The 25943-nt window shown below is 38.7% G+C and overlaps 1 protein-coding gene and 2 long non-coding RNA genes across 17 annotated transcripts; 1 reads left to right on the forward strand and 2 right to left on the reverse strand.

Moving 5' to 3' along the window:
* Positions 1-1812: 1812 nt before the first annotated feature.
* On the reverse strand, positions 1813-25326 carry LOC131317959 (auxin response factor 11-like). 11 transcript variants are annotated; one of them, XR_009197454.1, is made up of 7 exons: positions 24901-25312; positions 24019-24327; positions 23847-23903; positions 23605-23757; positions 23170-23447; positions 22913-23073; positions 18742-19338 (listed from the first exon to the last, which is right to left on the reverse strand). XR_009197454.1 is itself a non-coding variant. In XM_058347701.1 (7 exons), the coding sequence occupies exons 2-5, from the start codon at positions 24229-24231 to the stop codon at positions 23412-23414; spliced, it is 285 nt and encodes a 94-aa protein (XP_058203684.1). In that variant the 5' UTR covers positions 24232-24327; positions 24901-25326; the 3' UTR covers positions 22651-23073; positions 23170-23260; positions 23336-23411. The 11 variants fall into 11 exon arrangements, 10 of the variants coding, with proteins under 10 accessions (XP_058203679.1, XP_058203678.1, XP_058203675.1 ...); XM_058347701.1 differs by lacking the exon at positions 18742-19338 and having other exon boundaries at positions 22651-23073; positions 23170-23260; positions 23336-23447; positions 24193-24327; positions 24901-25326; XM_058347696.1 differs by lacking the exons at positions 18742-19338; positions 22913-23073; positions 23170-23447; ... (1 more) ...; positions 23847-23903; positions 24019-24327 and adding exons at positions 1813-2482; positions 2570-2881; positions 3592-3801; positions 10553-10596; positions 12046-12102 and having other exon boundaries at positions 24928-25325.
* On the forward strand, positions 13105-16327 carry LOC131317962 (uncharacterized). 5 transcript variants are annotated; one of them, XR_009197459.1, is made up of 5 exons: positions 13117-13205; positions 13766-13811; positions 14045-14273; positions 14398-14491; positions 15725-16327. It is a non-coding gene; the product is annotated as an uncharacterized LOC131317962 (long non-coding RNA). The 5 variants fall into 5 exon arrangements; XR_009197458.1 differs by having other exon boundaries at positions 13105-13205; positions 13766-14273; XR_009197457.1 differs by having other exon boundaries at positions 13111-13947.
* Positions 16462-18734, reverse strand: LOC131317963 (uncharacterized). Its single transcript, XR_009197460.1, has 3 exons — positions 18398-18734; positions 17881-18070; positions 16462-16771 (listed from the first exon to the last, which is right to left on the reverse strand). It is a non-coding gene; the product is annotated as an uncharacterized LOC131317963 (long non-coding RNA).
* Positions 25327-25943: the final 617 nt, after the last annotated feature.

Below are 25943 nucleotides of genomic sequence, written 5' to 3' on the forward strand. Positions count from 1 at the left end.
TTTTATTGATCCTATTAAATCCATCGCAATATTTGTTTTTTCTTCCCTACCAAGATAAGTTAGACTAAACTTCTACATATCAAATCCAATCCTAATTTCCAATGAAATTTATTATACACAAAAAGCACATGGATCACCAGATAAATCAACTTCTACGGCCCAATTCCTAAATTTTATACATGAAAACCAATTCCAATTCCTATAATTCCTTCACTACCAAGACTTATTACCCTAAATTTCTATACATGCAAACCGTGGTTTAAAAACGAAAACGAACCGTATTTTAATAGCTTGGATTGGTTTTGTTCTATGCTTTTGTGGGTTGATTTGGTTCTCCAAATTCATAATCCATAGATATTGGCTTGGTTCTTGGTTTACTATAAAACCGAACCAATCCAAATCATGCTCACCCCTACTTGTGAGGTTATTTTGAACTTAAGTTTGGTAGTTATTTGATATTTGCATGACGGGAGTCGACCCTGTTCGTTTAAGAGTTTTGAATTTTAGATTCTAATCATTATTCTATTTCTCTTCAATCATTACTCTCATTTTTATCTCTATCTCTCTCCAATTATAACCCATATTTTCAATCATTGCTTTATTTCTCTCTACACTTATTATCTACAAATCGAAAATCCCAAAACAAACGGGATAAATGTACTCAGAGATTTGTTGTATGAGACTCCGAAGAGCCTTGTCAAACAACCCCTAAAAGTACTCAAAGATTTGTTGGATGAGACTCCAAACAGCCTTGTCAAATAACCCCGAAATCAAGCTGACGTTTGTAGTTTGCAGATTAAAAGCTAAAACGATTTTTTTTTTTTTGCAAAATCCTTGCATTTTATTTTAGTCATGGATTTCTGGAGAGAACCTGGGAATGCAAAGGAACGGATAATGAAGTTAACAGTGGAAAGGCCGAAGTTACTTGTATTGGGCTTATAAGGCCTGCTGATGTATGGGCCTTTGTCTCCTTACAAAATTCTCTACAATGGGCCGGTGACAAAGATAATAGACATGAGACGGGCTGATCATGAGTCGGCTTTTCTAGCACCACCGAGGTGGTAGTTTATGTGGTTGGCGCAGCTAACATAAAGGTTGCTCCTCTTTCATCGGTTTTGAGTTCTATAATTGGGACCAGATGGTTGAGAGAGGAGGCTTCAATTTATCAATGGTGGGGGCTTGATGATGGAGCCTACGACGTGGTGCTGAATCAATATTTCGTCCCTGATCGGGTCAGCTATGGCTTAAGTCCGAACATTTTAGATCGGGTGGATTCCCCAGTAAATTTGAGGGGCACTACACTATTTCAATTCGGCCAACCCTTTTACAAGAAAAAAAGACGGGCTTTTCTAACATTTGTACCACATCTTAGTGCTATATGATTCTGCACTACATTAATCCCATCATTAGTAAGTCAATTGACACATGCGATTAGTTCATATTAAGTGTTACATCTACGCAATGGCTGAGAACCTCCTGGGGTGCTGGCTTGGTGGTCCACAGGTTTATTTGGTGGGATTAGAGCTCACAGATTCAAGGCGTGTTATCGACGCTCTCTTGAATATTGGGATGGTGGCCTCACGCCTTGGGTCGTTGAACCCCTCTAATTCCCCGCTTGCGGATTGCTTTGGCCCCAGCTGGGGCGCTATCGATTCCCCCCTGAGATCCGCTGCGGATTTGGAGGATCTATAGTTACACCCAAGGGCAGGTCACCGGCCGGTCGCCTTCTCCATTCACTTTTCCTTGGAAAAAAAATATCTCAATGGTTGGGGCACTTTTTAGTATCTAAGTTTATAAGGAAGCCAAAGATGTAGACAAAGAAACCTTGAAAATGTATACATGTTTGGAACCAGGAAAACCTCTAAAAGACTTGTGACTGATGTTTGTATGCTTCTTCTGTACACACATCCCAGTAAAAGCAAGCAACGCATCTCCTGAGGGTAAATAATAGATGCTCTTGCTTTTATAGGATCTGCATTCTATTACTCAAAAAGTAAAACGCATTCATCCGGCTATTGATGTCAATATCATCAACATCCACTAGAGCCTTGTAAATCTCATTATAATCTATGCAAGGCAAACTCTTCTCGTATGCATCAGCAAGTCTCGCCATGTTAGTCACAACTGAAGCCATCGTTTCAGACATGAGCTCTGTTCCTTTTGGTTTCGTTGAGCGATATTTCAGTGGCTTTGCAGGTCCACGGCTAGGCTTGCCTAGCATTGGAATTTGGCTACTAGTATTCCCTTGTTGAGTTGGAAATCCATTTCCGCCGCCTGTGCTAATGTCACATAAGTCTTCTACCACCACATTGTCATTGAAATCTGATATAGGTGAATACTCATCATCACTGATATTAGTTTTCCTCGAATAGTTAGCATTAAGATCCTTTGCTGAACATACTTGATCATTGCCACACATAATAGCTAGTTCATTTAGCATCTCAATCTTCTTGCCTCGTAAATGTTTTGCATCTGGATTTGCCTGCACTAGTCATATGCCTCAAAAATATAAAACCACCATCCCATTGAGCAAAAAATTCCTAATCGAATATGATGGTATAATACTTGCAGCCACATATGTAGCCCACACTTCATCGCTGCACTCGACCGTTTTTTTCACTGGATTCCAAGAGAAACGACTTTTACTCAACATTTCTTGTATGAATCTGTATAGACGATATAGCAATATGATTGCGAGTCAAAAAAGGTTAAAACTCAAGTTCACAGTTGAACATGTTGCAGTATATGCTTGGTCTTTGGAACCCTTATCCACTTTGTAGCCTTCATTATCTTGAAAAACTCATTCTCTTCAGTCCAAACTATGTTCTTCCTCTTTGGCTTCCCGTCCTTATTGGATATTGAGTGTCACCTGGCTTCATTCCTAAAACAACAGCCCACAAGTATCGTTTTAGCAATAATTTAAGTTATGACAATATAAAAGCATTCAAAAAAATTGAACCATACCATACAAATTATATCCTTGACAATCAAGTACAGGGGTTCAACATAAAACCAAAGATTACCATTCAGATGTATCTAGAACGGAGAATTCAGCATTTTCAAACATTGCGTTCTATAGAAAAATCAACCCACATTGTGTTCATTAATTTGGTTCGAATTCTCTTTCCTTCCCTTCCCTTCCATGTTCAGCCCTAATAAAATGTTTCTCAACTGTATCATGAATAGGAGCAGCTTGATTTGCAAGCTCTTGGTCAACAATATGTAAATGGGATTATCTGGTATTACTCCTAGAATATGATTGTGCATACTAGCTTTCTCTGCGTTGCATAGCTAAACATCGGTTCTCAAACCAAAATTTTGATTAGCTTTTTTAATACCCCAAATGCTTGCTCGATTGCATTTCCTAGTGACGAGTATCTATGGCTAAACAATTCTTTTGCTGTTGCGAACACACGACCTCTTATTCCATTTAGGTGGTATCTTATACTTCGGAAAGGGATAACGTAATGCCTTAGCAAAGGAAATCCCGCATCGAAAAGGTAGTTGTTGCCCTCACAAAGAACAATGTGTATTTTGAAAAGATGGTGTAAATTCGAAAGAGCTATCGTTATTTATATGCTAAATATTTACCTGGAGGGCAAGTGATTCCATGTTTCCTCTTAATAGCACAGCTTAAAATTCTACAATCAAATGCTAATCCTTCCCAGCCAGCTAACACATATGTAAACCTCAAATCAAATATGCATGCTGCTAGTAAATTTTGTTAAGGCCATTGTTTTATCCCACGAAATCGTGCTACGTAAACAGCAGAAACTTTCACAGAAAGGTGTGTACCATCAACTGCTTCAACACAATCTTACTCAGAGCAGTACCAGATGAGAGTATTTTAAAAAAGAAAGCATGTTAAGTATCTTTCAACTATTTTAGACGCAGTACGGTTTTACCTTGATATATGGCGACATCCTATTATTGTTGCGGATCTCATTAGTTGTGTCCATTTTTCCCGTGGATTGCTTCAAATAGTGATCTTCCATGTCAATTATTGCATTTAGTATGATGTGAAAATGCAGCAATATTGTTTTGACCATCTGCTTCTGGTTGCATTTTGCATTACGGTTCTTGACACTGTGATATTTCATGCAAGAACATTGCAAATTGCTCTAGTCCTCAACAATACAATGCACAGTATCTTTCAAACTTCCAGTACCCTTAAATACGTACGCAACCTTTTGGAAGCAGTTACGTGGTGGCTTTCTATCATATTCTACTAAATAGTTTGCACCATACATACAAGTCAAGACACTATAAAATTTTACATCTAAAAGAGCAAGTTCATCAGTATCCATCTATATATATCAAAACATCTAATGAGAACATAAATTACGTCACAACAAAACAAAACCTAATAATCTCAAAAAAAGCAACTTCGTTTATCAAAATTATGTCACGGACAATGATAGCAAATAATAACCCAAGAAACTGAAAGTTGCCATGCTGAATTAGGTGGCTTACTACATACGTTACCTATTTACGTAGTTTTTCCTCAATAACCAGACCATTGAAGAAAAGTGTTCCCTCTAATATTACGCAGCCTTAAGGGATCCTCCTGAGATCGGTTTGCCACAAAGAGGTTTTGGGTGGTCTACGAAGTGGGATCTAGCGAGTAGGATACAAAATTGGTAGAAATAGTGTTCCCTCTAATATTAGTCTGGACCCTTGTAGAGCCAAAAAGTACTCTATGTACACCACACTGCCTCTGAAAGGCAAAAAGAAACAGGCAACTAATTAAATAAGAACTCTATGCACAGGTCCACTTAGAATGCCCATCGGAGTATTTTTCTTATCCTTCCACACAAATCAATGGATGAAGCTCAGAGACCAGATATCACCCTCTAAGGTTTGCATATCTCACATGTTGAAGGTTTGCACATGGCAAAAACATACAAGGTTAGTTAGAGAATGACAGGTTTGAAATTCTTTTGGAATACAATCCAAAGTGCAGACAGTCTCCCATAAGGGGGCAAGAGGTTCCTCATCAACTGACATGAACATACGACAGGCGTTGAACGACTGAAATCAGATGTGGGTGGCAAGACCATATTCATAAAAGTTCAACTTACCAGAGAGAAAAAAGAACCAGCTGCAAGATTTCTGACAACATGAGTATGATCTAGTTCTCTACTTCACAATGATAACGATAAGGAGCATGGGCATGACCTACGTTTCCAAATAACTAAAACACGAGTGTTGGGCACTCAATACTCGGACAAGGATATGGACTCTATATCCGACATATTTTGCTGAACATTCACCTAGCTAGCATATTTTCTCATTCAAGCATATTTTCTCATTCGGATTTACCATGAACTATGCGCGAAACTCCTATATGATGTATGAAATGCCCTAAGTGAATTAGTAAAGACTAATTAATCGAGAGAAGAAAAAAAAAAAAGAAATATGCTACCAACTCTGAACTTTTGGCCTTATCCCCATCTCCTTAAGACATAAATTAACCGAAACCAATACTTAGACACAAATCCGCACTTGACACTTGTACCCAAGTCCATGACAACAGGAAGTTATAAATTGGTCAACAGAGATTGCCAATGCTAATTAGTAATTATGACCATCCTCCACAGAGGACCAAACTCCTATTGCAAAGCCGAACCAGACACAACAGACGCTTAACCTTCACCCCAAACTGATCCTTTGTAAAGGTAAATGGCAATTGAAGTGTGAATTTGAAAGGATAAAAAGGAGAAGACGTGACTTCCCTTGGACAAGAATTGATTATAGTATTTGACAGATGCCCTGAGGCTATAAATAAAAAGGAAAGCCCCAATGTTCTCCTCTTCTCCACACCAGCTGCAAGATTCGGTCCCACCCACCCATATTACCATGAATACTACTATGTACTCCCTCATCTCCGTCATTGTATTTGCGAAACCATTACAAGCAACCAATAAATGATCAAAAGCTATAAAGAGCCAAGTCTAACAATGAGTCTGGTAGATTTATATGACATAAAGATTGGTGTAACCTCACGTTTTGAATACGAGGTTCTAGTAGAAGCTTACCATGCACAACCAACCGTGAAAGCTATGAATTCATAAACGGAGTTCAAGTTTACAAAAACCATAGGCCGAAAAAGGACTACCTTCAGAGGCCAAATATCAAACATGTGAGAGGCATATACCTTGCATCGATTTCTAATGCCGTAAGCCATATAAAATCAAAACTCGAAAAGCTATTAGAATGTGCGGCAATAGAAATTGAATTAGATGGAACAACCACCCATTGTACCTTAGATTGTTCATCAGATTATTGGCTGCATAAGTGGTTCTGTTTCTGAGACTGAGACTTCTGAGGCACAAATAGCGTTGTTGAAGAGAGAGAAAGAGACAATGGGTGTGGCCGCGTGGATGAGTTCACCAGCTCCGGTTGCCCGAGTTGCGAACACACCTCTGCCGGCTGACTAATTGATCGGAACTCGGATCCGCGACGGTGAAGGTCGACTGGGATCGGCGACGCTGTTAACGGACTGCAAGTCTAGAACCAGAACGAGGAAAAATGTCTTTTGAAGTTGTAATCAAGTGCTCCCGGCTCACTTTTTCTCAAATTTTTTCGACATATATCTTCTCCGATTACATACCAAGAAGTTTACGATTGATTTGATATCTTACACAATCATTGTAATTGATGAGTTCTACAATATGGACAAATCGGATAAAAAATATAATTCCAAAGTAAGGTTGAAATTTTAAAAAAAACGAACGAAAAGAGAAGCCTTCTTCTCTGGTTTAATGAGAGCTGTAATCAAGTGTGTCTAACTAATTTTTTCTCCATTTTTTTAGAAATATATCTTCTCAGATTAATAACCATTTGATACTCGATTGAATTCATACTTTACAAAAACATTTTTATCAACAAGTTATACAATCAAGAGGAATCAGATCATGAAAGTAATTCCAAAATAAGATTGAAAATTGCCAAATAAAGTGAGAAGTTTTGTTCTTAACACTTCTCAGGTTGAAGATGAGAAGTCTATTCGCTACAGAACTCGCGCTTCGGAACCCCGCGTTGCTTGTTTTAGATACTAGCCTAACTCGTGCTTCAGCAATACGAGTTCCAACTAATCCAAACGGTGCCGTTGCAAGATTAAGCGGCCAGAAGTAAAAGAATGCGGCCAGATACAAAATTTTGCGGCCAGTATTTAAAAAATGGCGCCAAAGAAGGAAGCGTAGCTGCATTTCACGCTTTGTGGAATATCTCACAAATGCGTGTTTGTGGTTTGACGAATCTTCTTCTTCTCGCACAAAACAGAAACACAGGGCTCGATTACGGAGAACACCGATCGAACACTTTGTATTTGTATTACGGTATTACCCCTCAGGTAACTTTTGTAGAAATTTTTTTTTTTTGGGGGGAAATAATATCTGTAGATTTTACTTAGTGGATGAAGATGATTGGGAATTTTAACTAAGAATTTGTTGTTCAATTACTACTTGTATAGTAATGCCTGTCTTCAATCCGTTGCAGCCAACTTATCGTGTAAACGAGCCGAGCTTCCAACTGTTTGAGTTCGGCTCGTTTATAAATGCGCCCAGCCCTTAATGAGCCGAGTCTAGCTAATTTACCAAACTAGCATCTTTAAACGAGCTAAGCCGATACAAACGAGCCAAGCTTTTGTGAGATGAGTTGAGTTTTTGAGTGCTGAGCACGGCTCGTTTCGTAAACCAGCCCAAAACTCGAGCTCGAGCTCAATTTGATTACTAAATGAGCCGAGCCGAGCCTACCCTAGCCACGACTTGCTCAAGTAGCTTGGTTCGTTTGCAGCCCGGGACTGTTGCTATAAACAGTGGAACTTTATTTACCTTTTAGGCTTTACTTGGATAGATGTGGATTTCAAATGAATGGATTTTTCATTATTAAACAGCTAATGCATAGCTCAGATATGGATTGCTATATGAGTTAGGAGTGATTAGAGATCCTTGATCTTGAGGATTGTAACAATATAGGAATTAAATGTTCTAGCTTTGGTCTACTTTCATATGCTTGTTGAAATTGAACATAAAATCTTTTCATTTGAATTCCATGTCTATCCAAACAGAGCCTTAATATTTCCTTTTGTCAAACAGTTGCAGATGTCAAAAATCTTATAGTCAAGATTTTATTAGGGGGGCGACTATTCGCAGCCCCCTATTTTCTCCCTTATCCCACTACATTTCGGTAAATAGTTGTTGAAAATCATACATAACATTTCGGTAAATAGCTGTTGAAAACAAGATTATATTTCGGTAACTACATGTCAAAAATATGTTCAACTTTCGGTAAATAACTGCTGAATATACATTTTCGGTAAATAGCTGTTGAAAAAAATATTATATTTCGGCAATTGGATGCTGAAAATGTATCTCAATTTCGGTAGCTAACTGTCGAATATAATTGAAAATTTTTAACGGGCTAAGGTAGAAAATATGGGACTACGAATAGTCGCCCCCTTATTAGTAACTCTGGCTTGGTGTTTGAGAAATCTGGCTATACACTTCTGTCACTTGTCTCTAGTGTTCTATTGCTCCTACTTGACAGTATTTCTCCGGGCCAAATCTGAAGAAATTTAAAACGGGTAACCTTCAATGATTTCTGATGTCTTTATGCAAAAGTCTGATGTCTTTTTGCTTCTTTTGCATAGTAAGATGACGGTGTTTGTCAATCCTAAGGTGTCCAACAGTCCAACTAGAGTACTTTAAGAAAAAAAGAAATTTAGGTTAATCAATAATCGCCATGTTAGTCGCAACCGAAGCCATCGTTTCAGACATAAGCACTGCTCCTTTTGGTTTCGTTGCGCAATATTTCAGTGGCTTTGCAGGTCCGCGGCTGGGCTCGCCTAGTGTTGGTATTTGGCTACTAGTATTCCCTTGTTGAGTTGCAAATCCATTTCCACCACCTGTGCTAATGTCACGTAAGTCTTCTACCACCACATTGTCATTGAAATCTGATATTAGTTTTCCTTGAATAATTAGCATTAAGATCCTTTGCTGAACATACCCATTCGCCAGTAGATTGATCATTGCCACACAAAATAGCTAGTTCGTCTAGCATCTCAATCTTCTTAACTCATAAACGTTTTGCATCTGGATTTGCCTGCACTAGTCATATATGCCTCAAAAATATAAACCACCATCCCATTGAACAAAAAAATCCTAATCGAATATGATGGTATAAGACTTACAGCCACATATGTAGCCCACACTTCATCGCTGCACTCGACCATTCTTTTCACTGGATTCCAAGAGAAACTACTTTTACTCTAATTTCTTGATGAATCTGTATAAACGATTAACAATATGATTGCGAGTCAAAAGAGGTTAAAACTCAAGTTCATGGTTGAACATGCTGCAGTATATGCTTGGTCTTTAGAACCCTTATCCACTTGTAGCCTTCATTAGCTTGATTGATACACTCATTCTCTTCAGTCCAAACTATGTTCTTCCCCCTTTGCTTCCCGTCCTTACTGGATATTGAGTGTCACCTGGCTCCATTCCTAAAACAACAGCCCACAAGTATCGTTTTAGCAATAATGTAAGTTATGACAATATAAAAGCATTCAAAAAAGATTGAACCATACCATACAAATTATATCCTTGACAATCAAGTACAGGAGTTCAACATAAAACCAAAGACTACCATTCAGATGTATCTAGAACGGAGAATTCAGCATTTTCAAATATTGAATTGACGTCCTATAGAAAATCCAGCCCACATTGCGTTCATTATTACGGTTCGAATTCTCTTTCCTTTCCTTCCCTTCCATGTTCAGTCCTATTCAAATGTGTCCCAACTGTATCATGAATAGTAGCAGTTTGATTTGCAAGCTCTCGGTCAACAATATGTAAATGGGATCATCTGGCATTACTCCTAGAATATGATTGTGCACAACACAAGCAGCAATTACTAGCTTTCTTTGCGTTGCATAGCTAAACATCGGTTCTGAAACCAAAATTTTGATTAGCTTTTTCAATACCCCAAATGCTTGCTCAATTGCACTTCGTAGTGACGAGTATCTATGGCCAAACAATTCTTTTGCTGTTGCAGGCACACAACCTCTTATTCCATTTAGGTGGTATCTTGTACTTCAGAAAGGGGAAACATAATGCCTTAGCAAAGGAAATCCTGCATCTAAAAGGTAGTCGCTGCCCTCACAAAGAACAATGTGTATTTTGAAAAGATGGTGTAAATTCAAAACAGCTATCGTTATTTATATGCTAAATAATTACCTGGAGGGCAAGTGACTCCATGTTTCCTGTTAATAGCACAGCTTAACATTCTACAATCAAATGTTGATCCTTCGCAGCCAGCTAGAACATATGTAAACCTCAAATCAAATGTGCATGCTGCTAGTAAATTTTGTCAAGGCCGTTGTTTCTCCCATGAAATCGTGCTATGTAATCAGCGGAAACTTTCACAGAAAGGTGTGTACCATCCAACTGCTCCAACACAATCTTACTCAGAGCAGTACCAGATGAGAGTACTATTAAAAAGAAAGCATGTTAAGTATCTTTAAACTATTTTAGACGCCGTACGGTTTTACCTTGAAAAAGTTGGTTTTTGATTCTTTGATGCAACATATACAATCTGTACAAGCAAGTGAACCCAATTTCAAATGACGAAATCCTGTCCCAGAGTGGTAGAGCAACAGACTCTGCCCCTTCCAAACTAAAATATTAAAACTGCTGTCAAGGTTCAAGAGGGCAAGATATTTAAAGCTTCACAAAAGAAAGCGTTACTGGAAACATAAGAAAGCGAAACTAGGGAAACGAGAAGCCAATTTATAGAGCAACAAAGTGTTCATCTCCCATCAGTTAGTAGGTGATTGTCAACATGACTCGGTCATCGAGTTAAGAGGACTGATGCCTTCAAGTAGGGGTGCAATGAAAGAGAAACAAATGCACTGCAGTGGTGGTGCTGAGAGTAGAAAATAAAGTAAAGATGGAGTAACTTTATAGGAAAGGAAACGGAATGGACTCTCTACTGCAAAATCACCTATTTAGATAGCTTTCGAGTAGAGAAATGGGAACAAACCATATTCCTTTCCCTAATAAGCACAAAATAAAACTATCTACTGTCCGTCATTTAACATTTATCTTTTCCAAGAAAGGGAGAGAATAACTGGTCTTGCTCTTCTTTTACTCATGCATTATCCAAACAAGATCGAAAGATGCCATTATCAATTTTGTCTTCTGTTACTCTTTTATTTTATTAACACTTCGGTTTGTTTTTATTTCCCTCCTAGCCTTTTTCCTTTTCTCACCAGTTTCGCCAATTGGACAGTAATTGAGGACGGTGTAAACCTAAAGTACACCTGAATCAAGATTTACAGGTAGTGGTAGTTCGCCATGAAGCATATCAAAGCAGAAAAATGAAACAAGTAGCCTGAATTAAAAGCAACCAGCAAATGATGCACAAAAAATGTACTAGTGGAAAAGTACTAGACCACAATACGTATAAATTTGGGAAAAGTCCATTTTACCAGCGCTTTCCCTTGAGGTTTAAACTTGACCACATAACCCCCACTTGGTGTATAGATCTCCATCCATTTTAACAGTTTATGAATCATGTGCCACATGCCCATAGTTTGCAAAAACTTATGTCAATGAGCATTTTCCCTCCCAAATGAAGACGAAAGATGCCCTGAGGCTATAAATAAAAAGGAAAGCCCCAATGTTCTCCTCGTCTCCACACCAGCAGCAAGATTCTGTCCCACCCATATTACCATGTATACTACTATGTATTCCCTCATCTCTGTCCTCGCATTTCTGGCCCTTCACCTTTAAGATCCCCATTCATCTTCTTCCTCTCCATAGTGAAATGTCTCTCTCAAGCATTGCAATACGCGAAACCATTACAAGCAACCAATAAATGATCTGAAGCTATAAAGAGCTAAGTCTACAATGAGTCTGGTAAATTTATAACCTCACATTTCGAATACGAGGTTCTAGTAGAAGCCTTACCATGCACAACCAACCGCGAAAGCTGTGAATTCATAAACAAGTTTACAAAGACCATATGCCGAAAAAGGACTACCTTCAGAAGCCAAATGTCAAACACGGGGAGGCATACACCTTGCTTCGATTTCTAATGCTGTAAGCCATATAAAATCAAAACCCGAAAAGCAATTAGAATGTGCGTCAATAGAAATTGAATCAGATTTGTTCCTCATATTCTGTGCTGCAGATGTGATTCTGTTTTTGGCAAACACCCGTTGTTGTAGAGAGAGAAAGAGATGATGGGTGTGGCCGCGTGGATGAATTCACCAACTCCGGTCGCCCGAGTTGCGAACACACCTCTGCCGGCTAACTAATTGAGCGGAACTCGAATCGGCGACGGTGACGTGAAGGTCGACTTGGATCGGCGAAGTTGTTTAACGGACTGCAAGTTTACGACCAGGAGGAGGAAAAATGTCTTTTAAAGTTGTCATCAAGTGTTCCCGGCACACTTTTTCTCAAATTTTTTCGATATATATCTTCTCCGATTAAATACCAAGAAGTTTGCGATTGACTTGATATCTTACAAAATCATTGTAATCGACAAGTTCTACAATGTGGACAATTCGGATCATAAATATGACCCCAAAGTAGGGTCGAAAATCTCCAAAAACGGAGGAAAAGAGAAGCCTTCTTTTCTAGTTTCATAAGAGTTGTAATCGAGTGTGATCAGCTAACTTTTTCTCATTTTTTTTAGAGACATATCGTCTCAGATTAATAACCATTTGGTATTCGATTGAATTCATACTTTATAAAAACATTTTAATCAACAATTTATACAATCAGGAGGAATCGGATCATGAAAGTAATTCCAAAATAAGTTTGAAAATTGTCAAAAAAGGGGAGAAATCTTATTCTTAACACTTCGCAGATCGAGAATGAGAAGTCTGTCCACACAGAACTCGTGCTTCGGAAATGCGAGTTTTAACTAATCCAAACGGCGCCGTTGCAATATTACGCGGCCAGAAGTAAAATTTAGCGGCCAGCAGTCAAAAAAGGCGGCTAAAGTTTAAGAAAGAAGCGTAGCTGCATTTGACGCTTTGTGGAATATCGTGTTCACAAATGCGTGTTCGTGGTTTGACGGATCTTGTTCTCGCACAAAACAAAAACACAGGGCTCCATAGAAACTTGCGAAGAACACCGATCGAGCACCGAACTCGATCAGGCAGGCACCATAATTAATTCCTCGATTCATCCAAAGTACTCCTATGTATTTGAGTATTTGTATTTGTATTACCCCTCCCTCAATCCATTCAACTTCTTCAAACTAGTATGGTATTTCCCTCGGGTCAGTTTTGCATGAATATCTGTAGATTAATTTTACTCAGTGGATGAAGATGATGATTAGGCATTTTAACTAAGATAAGAATTTCTGTTGTGTTTAACTGAGACTGGAATTTGTTCAGTGACTACTTGTTTAAACGAGCCGAGCGAGCTTCGTAATGTTTGAGTTCGGCTCGTTTACTGAACGAGCCCAAGGGCAAGTCACCCGCTGATCGCCTTCTCCATTTGCTTTTCCTTGAAAAAAAAATTCTCAATGGTTGAGGCACTTCTAGTTTCAAGTTTATATGGAAGTCAAATGGGCTGACAATAGTAGGTGTGTGAATGTGTATTAAAGAGTGTAAAAAATAAACAGAAATACATATTTTCGTTGCCGTCTAGTGTGCTTATCGTCAATCCAGTGTGCTGATAGTAGCAAGACCGATAATATATATACCTTTAGCAGCTTTCTAATTCCACTTCCACATGAATATCTGTAGAATTATTTTACTCAGTGGATGAAGATGATTGGGCATTTTAACAAAGGTAAGAATTTCTGTTGCGTTTAATTGAGACTGGAATTTGTTCAGTGACTACTGGTAGTGCATGGCTGTCATGTAATTGATTGGGTGACAAAAGAGAAATAGTGACTGCTGTATGCTATTATCCTCCTAGTGGAAAGGTTTGGAGAAGTTCTGGCCTTCTATCCTTCTTGTAAAATGTTGCTTGAAAATTATGGGAGTTGGTTTTAAATGATGATGCATTGTCTATAATTGCAGCGAGGAATTGCGGGCTCAATGGATGGAAGCTGCCGCTTTTACGATACCATAGCTATGCACATGTCCTTCACCAGACACTCTTTTCAAGTCTTGCTCGAGCATGAAACTCGGAGAATTAACATTGTGGGATCATGTTTTGCGTGGGTCAGATAATCAGTTGCAGCTGGAAGGTGAGATATGTTTGAAGGGGAAAAAGAAGTAATCCTGCAAGAGGATAACTGGCTTTCAGGTTAGTGCCCCTTGCCTTCTCTTCGCTAGTAGACCGAAAGAAACTACACGACTTCTTTTTTCCAGATCCATTTCAGTCTGCGTCTCATATAGACTCTCATGTTGGTCACTTCATCTCTTTACAGTTTTCTCCCAGTGATCCAACCAAAGTTCTTGTCACTTCTGCTGATTCTCAAGTTCGAGTACTTTGTGGTGTTGATGTCATCCTCAAATTCAAGGGTGAGCATTGAGTTTTTTTTCAGTTGTGTTGTTTATTCCCCTTAATGCAACATTAAGATTCAATCAAGCTTTATAAAATGTAAGCAAGCACAAAAATGCCGTAGCAAATCCTTTACGAACATCAACTAGTAGCGCAATCTGAAAGTAATGAATGAAAACAACTATCACTCCTATAAAGCTATGTGTGATACAGGCGGCAGGGCGGAGCCAGCTAGTGTGTGGGTGGGGGGCACGTGCCACCCCCCGTTTCAGAAATACCAGGAAAAAAAACTGGTCAATAAAAATATAGTATGTCACGAATACACAAAGTGTGCTTTGTTCGTGTGGCTAAGGAGGGTACCATTTGGTAAGTGCTTGAGGCACCACACAGGAGTCCGAGCCTTTTGGGCACCAAATGTTTTCCTTTTTTCCAAAACCTCCTCACAGCTAGAGCTGCTCTCTCTCTCTCTCTCTCTCTCTCTCTCTCTCTCTCTCTCATTTTTTGTATAGTTCCCGCAAGGTTTGTTGTTTTTTCCATTAATTGGAGAGGAATGTGATCCATTTTGGTATTAAATTTTTCCTCACAAATTTAGTATTTTTACTGCTTGTTTTTTTATGGGTTATGGTGCCTAAAAATAAGCATATAAAGTGAATTCGCAACTATGCTACGCATTAATCCTTTTTCTACACTTTGGGTGAAAGAGGGATGCTCCATTGCCTTAGGCATCCCCAGAAACTTGTCAATTTTTTAGCTTGAGGTACACGATCGATCGATAGAAAAGGGAGAAAGTGGGATGTAGCAGTTTCCATGAATCCAATTGGTGCCACCCCGTATCCAATTCCTGGCTTCGCCCTTGATAGGCAGGATGGTTAACAGATAGCCATGTTTTTGGCAGAACTGAAATACCCAACTTGTCACTTCTCCTGACCAGCAAGGAAGTTTCATATGCTTTGGTTAACTGTGTATTGACCTTTCATGTTCCTAGCTAACTTCAGACAGACTACTACATTATCACTGACCATTTGTCCTCATTTGACAAATTTAGAACCACAAATCAACTCCAATTCAATAGTTATGCCAAATATTAACTTTCTCCTTCAGTGGACGTATTGCTTTCTTGGTTACAAAGAATGATTGGCTCTTTGTGCTACCTTTATATTATATGATCTTTATGCAACCTGAGATAATTCTTTCTACTGAACTCAAGTGCTAATATTTTGACTGTTAACTGTTGTCCTCTCCCCATTCTTTAGGCCCACGAAAGACAAATAGTCCGGCGACTGCATCTTTCACTGCAGATGGGGAACATATCGTCTCAGCGGGAGACGACTCAAATGTGTATGTCTGGGACTATATTAGCAAGGGCTCAACTTCTTCCAAAACAAAGAAGGTGTCCGTGTGATCATCTTATGAACGCTTTGTTTCTCACAACACGTCGATTGCTATACCTCGGTGTGGTATGAAAACCACGCCTGGTTCACTTTTGACTCCCCCTATGGGAGACGATGATCTGGCATGCTGTATCTTGGGGAATGGGCAATGTGATCAAAGCTTATTCGGGTTTGAAAATCCAGTGTTTTGGGTGCCATTGGATTTTGATGATGCTCATTTGTTGGCTACTATAGGGATCGCAGCGACTGGAACATTTGTGGCTAGGTTAGTTTTGCATGAATCTCAGTATGTAGTGTAATGTAGAGTCACAGCAGAAATCTGGTTTTTTTATTCAGATGAAGAGGTGTAATTTCATTGATTCTTTTACAAACCAGCCATATGGCAACATATGGGCTGAAATTCCTTTTGTAATGGATATCATTATTCAGATCATTAGTATAAAATTCTTTGATTTGTTGAATAAACGCGTTTATGGCCGGCTGATTCCATATATGTATCATCAGAAGTCAAAAGAGCTCACATGGGAACATTTTGGTTTGTGCAGAATGATATACATCTATAATCAGACAGTAGTGATGATTCTTTCTTAGTTCCAAAGAACATATTTTAGATTTTAATACCTCTGAAGCTGCACTATTATGTCTGTTAAACTTCTATTGGTTCTGATCTGATCGTAGGCAAAAAAAAAAAAACTTTAATTATTGGTCAACCTCAAGGGGTTGTCGCAGTGATTAAGCGAGTTGTATCGACGAGGCTTACCACCCAAGGTCGTAGAGAGGCCCATCCATCCTTGTCCTCGCCTCACAATGAAATGTGTTTATCAATTATATATCCTTGCACCCCAAGAACACTTGAGTTATATCAGCTCCGTTGGTCCCCTTCAACGACCCAATCGATCTTAGTGATAACTGGGCCAAAACACATTATAACAATATCAGTTTAGTAGTCTTAGAGATTGTGCCAAAATAACATAGATGAATGGAAAAACAATTGACGAGTACATGCATAATCGGCCATTCCTTGTCCTGAACACCGCATGATAAACCGAGCTCGGTTAAAGATAAGCCCTATAAGGCACCAACATTCCTAATTGCTTGCCGTATCTGTGTTGGATACTCTAGGGACACGCAATGACACTTGGAGGACACGTGGGACACGTATGGAACACGCCATGTGGCATGTCAAATAAATGTAATTATTTTAAGCGGGGGACACTTTGGGGACGTGTGTCTAAAATTTGAACACGGATGGAAACACGGTAAGGACAAATTTATTAGTATTGCAAGCTTCTTTTGGGGTACGATATTCCAAAAATAGAAGGACAAAGTAGGAGTATGAACAAATGATCAAATAAAATCATCGTTATAGCAGTAATTAAAAAGGAAACAATAAACTTTGATCAATGCTGGGTACCCCGAAAATGCATTGATTTTTCATTTGGAGGTATTTTTGGGTACCCTTTCGGGGAACATAGAATTATTGATAAAAATTTTAACCCAACAATTATAATTGTCTTGTTGGTTTCCGGATGGAATGTTCATGCTAATAACATTTGAATATCTACCCTTAATATATACATTTTTGTCAGTCTCCTCGCTTGTTCGTATCCCTATTATTATTTAAATTCTCGTATCCGTGTCATTGTACGTGCTTCTTAGAACAAGTCTAACTTATCCAGATTTCCCTTGTTGACTCCGTCCATCGGCGTATTTTACGGGTCGGTAACCTCTACCTATTTCATGCCTTAGAAGTTTGGTAGCACGAAAGTAGGCCCGCTAAAAGAGGAATGTTGAACTCAAAGACTTCCCCAAAGCTCCATGGATATATTCCTGATCCTGAATTAACTCATTCCGGAGGTATATTATTCGTTATAGTAATCAAATTCTAATTTACCCAAGATTTCGAACATTCCAAAAATAGACTAATTCAAATTAGCCCCAAACTGTTAAAATTATATAAAATTAAAAAAAAAAAAAAAACTTAGAAAAACTTGACAGATGGTGAGTTGGAAGCTCACACTTAAATCACAACGGCAAGATGTGAGTTTGGTTCGTGGAAAAACGGCGTCGTCTAGCAGTTGGAAGCTCTGTTCTTGGGTTTTGGACTAGCGGGTACCGATGTAAAACTAACCCGTGCTTTGGACTAGTAGTATAGTATTTCCCTCAGGTCAGTTTTGCAGCATAGTAATTCCACTTCCACATGAATATCTGTAGATTAATTTTACTCAGTCGATGAAGATGATGATTAGGCATTTTAACTAAGATACGAATTTCTGTTGTGTTTAATTGAGACTGGAATTTGTTCAGTGACTACTTGTTTAAACAAGCAGAGCGAGCTTCGTAATGTTTGAGTTCAGCCCGTTTACTAAACAAGCCCAAGGGCAAGTCACCCACTGGTCGCCTTCTCCATTTGCTTTTCCTTGAAAAAAAAAAATTCTCAATGGTTGAGGCACTTCTAGTATCAAGTTTATATGGAAGCCAAAGATGTAGACATAGAAACCTTGAAAATGTATATATGTTTGGCATTAGGAAAACCTCAAAAAGACTTGTGACTGATGTCTGTATGCTTCAGCTGTACACAGATCCCAGTAAAAGCAAGCAGCGCATCTCCTGAGGGTAAATAACAAATGCTCTAGCTTTTATAGGATCTGCATTCAAGTACACAAAAGTCAAACGCAGTCATCTGGCAATTGATGTCAATATCTTCAACATCCATTAGAACCTTGTAAAGCTCATTATAATCTATGCAAGGCAAACTCTTCTCGTATGCATCAGCGAGTCTCGCCATGTTAGTCGCAACAGAAGCCATCGTTTCAGACATAAGCTCTACTCCTTTTGGTTTCATTGAGTGATATTTCAGTGGCTTTGCAGGTCCACGCCTGTGCTAGTGTCATATAAGTCTTCTCCCACCACATTATCATTGAAATCTGACAAGTTTTCCTCGAATAGTTAGCATTAAGATCCTTTGCTGAACATACCCATTCGCCAGTAGCTTGATCATTGCCACACACAATAGCTAGTTCGTCAAGCATCTCAATCTTCTTACCTTGTAAACAATTTGCATCTGAATTTGCCTGCACTAGTCATATGCCTCAAAAATATAAACCACCATCCCCTTGAGCAAAAAAATCCTAATCGAATATGATGGTATAATACTTACAGCCACATATGCAGCCCACACTTATATTGCTACACTTGACAATTTTTTTCACTAGATTCCAAGAGAAACTACTTTTGCTCTACATTTCTTGTATGAATCTGTATAGACGATGAACAATATGATTGCGAGTCAAAAGAGGTTAAAACTCAAGTTCATGGTTGAACATGCTGCAGTATATGCTTGGTCTGTAGAACCCTTATCCACTTTGTAGCCTTCATTAGCTTGATTGATACACTCATTCTCTTCAGTCCAAACTATGTTCTTCCCCTTTTGCTTCCTGTCCTTATTGGATATTGAGTGTCACCTGGCTCCATTCCTAAAACAACAGCCCACAAGTATCGTTTTAGCAATAATGTAAGTTATGACAATATATAAGCATTCAAAAAGATTGAACCATGCCATACAAATTATATCCTCGACAATCAAGTACAGGAGTTCAACATAAAACCAAAGACTACCATTCAGATGTATCTAGAACGGAGAATTCAGCATTTTCAAACATTGAATTGACGTCCTATAGAAAAATCAGCTCACATTGCGTTCATTATGTCGGTTTCTCTTTCCTTCCCTTCCATGTTCAGCCCTATTCAAATGTGTCTCAACTGTAGCATGAATAGGAGCAGTTTGATTTGCAAGCTCTCGGTCAACAATATGTAAATGGGATCATCTGCCATTACTCCTAGAATATGATTGTGCACAATACAAGCAGTGATTACTAGCTTTCTTCGCGTTGCATAGCTAAACAACAGTTCTCAAACCAAAACTTTGATTAGCTTTTTTAATGCCCCAAATGCTCGCTCGATTGCATTTCATAGTGACGAGTATCTATGGCTAAACAATTCTTTTGCTGTTGCAGGCACACAACCTCTTATTCCATTTAGGTGGTATCTTGTACTTCGGAAAGTGGTAACGTAATGCCTTAGCAAAGAAAATCCTGCATCTAAAACGTAGTTGTTGCCCTCACAAAGAACAATGTGTATTTTGAAAAGATGGTGTAAATTCAAATGAGCTATTGTTATTTATATGCTAAATATTACCTGGAGGGCGAGTGGAATCATCTTTCCTATTAATAGCACAGCTTAACATTCTACAATCAAATGCTGATCCTTCCCAGCCAACTAACACATGTGTAAACCTCAAATCAAATGTGCATGCTTCTAGTAAATTTTATTAAGGCCATTGTTTTCTCCCACGAAATCGTGCTATGTAATTAGCAGAAAGTTTCAAAAATAGGTGTGTACCATCAACTGCTCCAACACAATCTTACTCAGAGCAGTACCAGATGAGAGTATTTTAGAAAAGAAAGCATGTTAAGTATCTTTAAACTATTTTTGACGCAATACGGTTTTACCTTGAAATATGGTGACATCCTATTATTGTTGCGGATCTCATTAGTTGTGTCCATTTTTCCCGTGGATTGCTTCAAATAGTGATCTTGCATGTCAATTAATGCATTAAGTACGATGTGGAAATACGGCAATATTGTTTGACCATACCGCTTCTGGTTGCATTTTGCATTACGGTTCTTGACACTGATATTTCATGCAAGAGCATTGCAAATTGCTCCAGTCCTCAACAATACAATGCACAGTATCTTTCAACCTTCCAGTACCCCTAAATACAAACGCAAACTTTTGGAAGCACTCTACATTCATTCGCAACAAGTTGGAACAGCCTCCCTCATTTTGTGTTATGTCAACTACAAATACACGTTGGGTCAAATAGCAGTTAAGTGGTGGCTTTCTATCATATTCTGCTAAATAGTATGCACCATACATACAAGTCAAGACACTATAAAATTTTACATTAGTTCACCAGTATCCATATCAAAACATCTAATGAGAACGTAAGTTACGTCACAGACAAAACAAAACCTAATAATTTCAAAAAAACAACTTCGTTTATCAAAATTACGTCAGGGACATTGATAGTAAATTATAACCCAAGAAACTGAAGGTTGCTGTGCTGAAGTAGGTGGCTTACTACATATGTTACCAATTTACGTAGTTTTTCCTCAATAAACAGACCATTGAAGAAAAGAGTTCCCGCTAATATTATACAGCCTTAAGGGATCCTCCTGAGATCGGTTTGCCACAAAGAGGTTTTGGGTGGTCTACAAAATGGGAACCGGCCAGTATGATACAAAACAGGTAAAAATAGTGTTCCCTCTAATATTAGTCTGGACCCTTGTAGAACCAAAAAGTACTCTATGTCCCCACACTGCCTCTGAAAGGCAAAAAGAAACAGGCAACTAATCAAATAAGAACTCTATGCACAGGTCCACTTAGAATGCCCATCGGAGTATTTTTCTTATCCTTCCACACAAATCAATGGATGAAGCTCAGAGACCAGATACCACCCTCTAAGGTTTGCATACCTCTCATGTTGAAGGTTTGCACATGGCAAAAACATACAAGGTTAGTTAGACCACAGATTGACAGGTTTGAGGTTCTTTTGGTATACAATCCACAGTGCAGACAGTCTCCCATAAGGGGGCAAGAGGTTCCTCATCAACTGACATCAACATACCACAGTGGTTGAACAACTCAAATCAGATGTGGGCGGCAAGACCATATGCATAAAAGTTCGACTTACCAGAGAGAAAAAAGAACCAGCTGCAAGATTTCTGACATCATGAGTATGATCTAGTTCTCTACTTCACAACGATAACGATAAGGAGCATGGGCATGACCTACATTTCCAAATAACTAAAACACGAGTGTTGGGCACTCAATACTCGGACAAGGATATGGACTCTGTATCCGACATATTTAGCTGAACATTCACCAAGCAAGCATATTTTCTCATTCGGATTTACCATGAACTATGCTTGAAACTCCTATATGATGTATGACATGTCCTAAGAGAATTCATAAAGGTTAATTAATCGAGAGAAGAAAAAAAGGGAAATAAGCTACCAAATCTGAACTTTTGGCCTTATCCCCATCTCCTTAGGATAGAAATTAACTGAAACCAATACTTAGACACAAATCCCCATCTCCTTAGGATAGAAATTAACTATGCCAGAAGTACTACTGATATCACGGTAATCTTCATAGGCATCTTCCCAACATCATTTCTGAAGAAAACTGCTTCATACACAGGCCAACGATTCACCACCCCAAAACCTGCTATGAAAATCTGCATAAACCGATCTTCAAACCCATTGTCTTGAACAAATGAGAGTAAATTGATCAGAGCTGACGTTGTCAAGGGCAAGAATAGCGGTGAAGCAACTATGAATTCGAAATTGATTATAAGCTTGGACTGCCACTACAAAATTTGCAAAAAGTGTAGACCTCTGTCGTAGTTTCTCCAACTTTTTCTCATCTATACTAATTTTACCCATTTAAAAACTACTTTTCCGTGATTACGATATCAAAAAAAAAGTTGGTTGTATGTTATAGGATGAAGGTTTGCACCCAGATATTTTGACTTGTTAAGGCTTGTAAAAAAAAGTACAAGTTCGACTCAAACCTATGCAAGCTCGCCTTGAGCTTTGACTTGTTTTAGCTCATAAAGAACCTTGAGTTCGACTAAAACCTATGCAAGCTCAGCTCGGGCTCTTTTTTGCTACAAATTTTAACCAACGAACCTGAACATTAAAAAACTCAGCTCAAGTCGGCTCATTTTCAGCCCTACTTCCTCTAAACAATAAAGTTTTACCTCTTCGAAAACAATAGAGAGAAATTGTGCTTGACCCAAGTAAAACTTTTAAGCAAGACCATAGAGAGAAATTGAAGTCATTACAGTTGTTGACAGCTTGTAGATATTTGTTCAAGCCTATGATTGACTCGTCCTAATAATTTTTGTCAATGAAATAACAACATGAATTGCGTGTGGTCTCTAAAACACAAAGTGCTTTCCAAAGGAAAAGTGAAAAATTATACGTCGGCTTGTTGGAGACAACAAAGAGGGTGCAGGTAGCCACAGCATGCGATGCAGTTGCTAGATCTCCTAGGTGCATGCTCTGACTTGGAATTACCGATGGCATAGCAAACTGTTGATGAGCACCACGCCGAACACAGACTCGTATTCCCCATTCTCTCCCCTAGAGGAAACAAATTTGTTTTGTTAAAGGAAATAGTTCAGTGGGGAAATTAGACTTGGAATGAAACTAAACAAATATAAAGGACAAGAACAGTACCTCAGGAACATCAAACTGTCCCCAGCAGCTAATCTTTTTGATGTAACAAACGCACTCCATCCTGTTGTAAGCAAATGCCTCTTGGGTTGTCCTTCACATTTTAAATGCATAGGTGAAATGAGGTCTCAGGTGCTCAAAGACAGTGTAAGAACTTTTGTTTATTAACCTGCAAACATTTGATCATATAAGGGTACTTCCTGTTATTAGTCTCTATGATCAAAGAAAGATGTTGTTCTCTTCTCCTAAATCACAGCTGCAAAATCCTTTGCTGTCAGTTCCTGCATAGGTGATTGCTGATTCATATCATGAACAAGGATAGCAAGTAGTTCAATCAACAAAATGGCAATAATGAAAGAACTGGACAAATTTGTCTTCAGAAAAAGAAAAAAAGAACTGAACAATGTCAAAACAAGTTCAACATGAGGAGGATTTTACCAGCGCAAGGAGGCATTCACTGGCGTGCCATCGAAGAACAGAAAATCCACCATGAGTGCTAGTATCAGAGGCAGTTAAAACCTTGCAGAATGATTTAAGCATTGGCGTCAGAGGTTCCAGATTGTAAGAATCAGGGCTTGTTGGTTCACTTTGCTGCATACAAAACTTATAATGGTTAATAACGACGTAAAGTCTATCAGAAGAATGGAAAACTTAACTTCACAGGGTTTAAATGTTTATACATCTTGCTCTGGCACTAAAGTAATTCGAGCATAAACGTCATCAGTGTCTTGTTCAGCCTACAATCACAAACAATAATCTTACAGAATCAACCATAGATTGAGTTGCTGAATCAAAATTAGCGATTGAAAAAGAGAAAATTTTGCAATATAATGTTGAGAGCCTTCATCTTACAGTAGCAAAGATTGATTACTCCCTCTGCCACAAAAAGCCAAAGCAAATTAAAGCAATTCCAATGAATGATCAAGGACCCATTGTTGGATAGAAGCTGACATTGCCCTTCTCACATTCAGAAACCATGCGGACAGGACACAAATCTGAGTCAATAGTCAAAATCCTCATACTCACCAGAACTGATCTTGAAGCAATGCAATTCTGTACAACCATCCACACAAATATGAACCTTCACACTGAGAGAGTGAGAGTAGACGAGGATCTTCTACGTGCCTTTGAGTTTCCATAAACTAGCCTAAAGTGGTTTAACTAAAAAGGCAGAACGGCTTGGGATGTCAATCAGCCAAAATTGAAAAGGGAGACTGCATGAAAATATACGATTTTTTTTACTTTTTGGTTCATTTTGTGTTAGGTAGCTGACAGCATGTAAAAGACTCCGTTAAAACACATATGACATGAATCCATTTACGACGAAGGAAAGTACTCCCAAAAACAGTTTGTAACCGTATGGAACAGCAATAAACACAGTGCAAATCTACTTCTCACGAACTATTCTTAATTGGCAAAAACATGCTATACCATTATCCATATCCAGAAAAGCTGCGACACTGATACATAGAAAGAAGCATGACCAAAATTTACCCAAAGCTCCAAAATGTGCAACAAACTCTACGATGCAAGGCAGAGTCTTGCTTCTATGCCTAATTCAAAAGCTAAGCAAAATAAGGTCATGTAGTCAGTAGTCTGGATCCAACTATCCATACATTCATATTGAAAAACCTCTAGAAAGTACAGCATACACCGAATTACATTTTGATAGGACTCTCAAGTAAAGCAAATAACTCCAAAATATTACCAAAACACCCGTTGGTAATATTTTACCTTATTGTACTTTAGATTTTTCCTCACATTCTTGGCTGCAGATGTGGTTCTGTTTCTAGCAAACACCCGTTGTTGTAGAGAGGGAAAGAGACGATGGGTGTGGCCGCGTGGATGAGTTCACCAGCTCCGGTCGCCCGAGTTGCGAACACACCGCTTGCCGGCTGACTAATTGACCGGAACTCGGAGCGGCGACGGTGACGTGAGGTCGACTTGGATCGGCGACGTTGTTATAACGAACTGCAAGTCTACGACCAGGAAGATGAAAAATGTCTTTTGAAGTTGTAATCAAGTGCTCCCGGCTCACTTTTTCTCAATTTTTTTCAACATATATCTTCTCCGATTAAATACTAAGAAGTTTAAGATTGACTTGATATCTTACATAATCATAGAAATCGACGAGTTCTAAAATGTGGACAAATCAGATGATAAATATGATTTCAAAGTAAGGTAGAAATTTTCCAAAAACAGAGCAAAAGAGAAGCCTTCTTCTCTAATTTCATAAGAGTTGTAATCAAGTGTGCTTTATTAACTTTTTCTCTATGTTTTTAGAACTATATCTTCCCCGATTAATAACCATTTGATACTTGATTGAATTTACACTGTACAAAAACATTTTCATCAACAAGTTATACAATCAAGAGGAATCAGATCATGAAAGTAGTTCCAAAATAAGATTGAAAATTGACAAAAAGAATGAGAAGCCTTGTTCTTAACACTTCGCAGGTTGAAGATGAGAAGTCTATCCACTGCAGAACTCGCGCTTCGGAACCCCGCGTTGCTTGTTTCTCGGGCTGTTGTGGCTCGTTGCTTGTTTCTCGGGCTGTTGTGGATGCGAGCCTAACTCGTGCTTCGGAAATGCGAGTTCCTACTAATCCAAACGGTGCCGTTGCAAAATTAAGCGCCCAGAAGTTCAAGAATGCGTAACTGCATTTCACGCTTTATGGAATATCGTGTTTCACAAATGCTTGTTTGTGGTTTGACGAATCTCCTTCTCCTCCCGCATAACAGAAACTCAGGGCTCCATAGAACACCGATCGAACACT

Source organism: Rhododendron vialii, chromosome 2a (genome assembly GCF_030253575.1).
Source record: "Rhododendron vialii isolate Sample 1 chromosome 2a, ASM3025357v1".
Taxonomy (NCBI): domain Eukaryota; kingdom Viridiplantae; phylum Streptophyta; class Magnoliopsida; order Ericales; family Ericaceae; genus Rhododendron; species Rhododendron vialii.

What these genes read in the sequence shown, in the direction of transcription:
- LOC131317959 (XM_058347696.1), bottom strand. Translation starts at nt 2,653, where the DNA reads ATGTTGAGTAAAAGTCGTTTCTCTTGGAATCCAGTGAAAAAAACGGTC. An exon ending in TGTGGGCTACATATGTGGCT is followed by an intron (nt 2,483 to 2,569) that starts GCAAGTATTATA and finishes TGACTAGTGCAG; the next exon opens with GCAAATCCAGATGCAAAACA.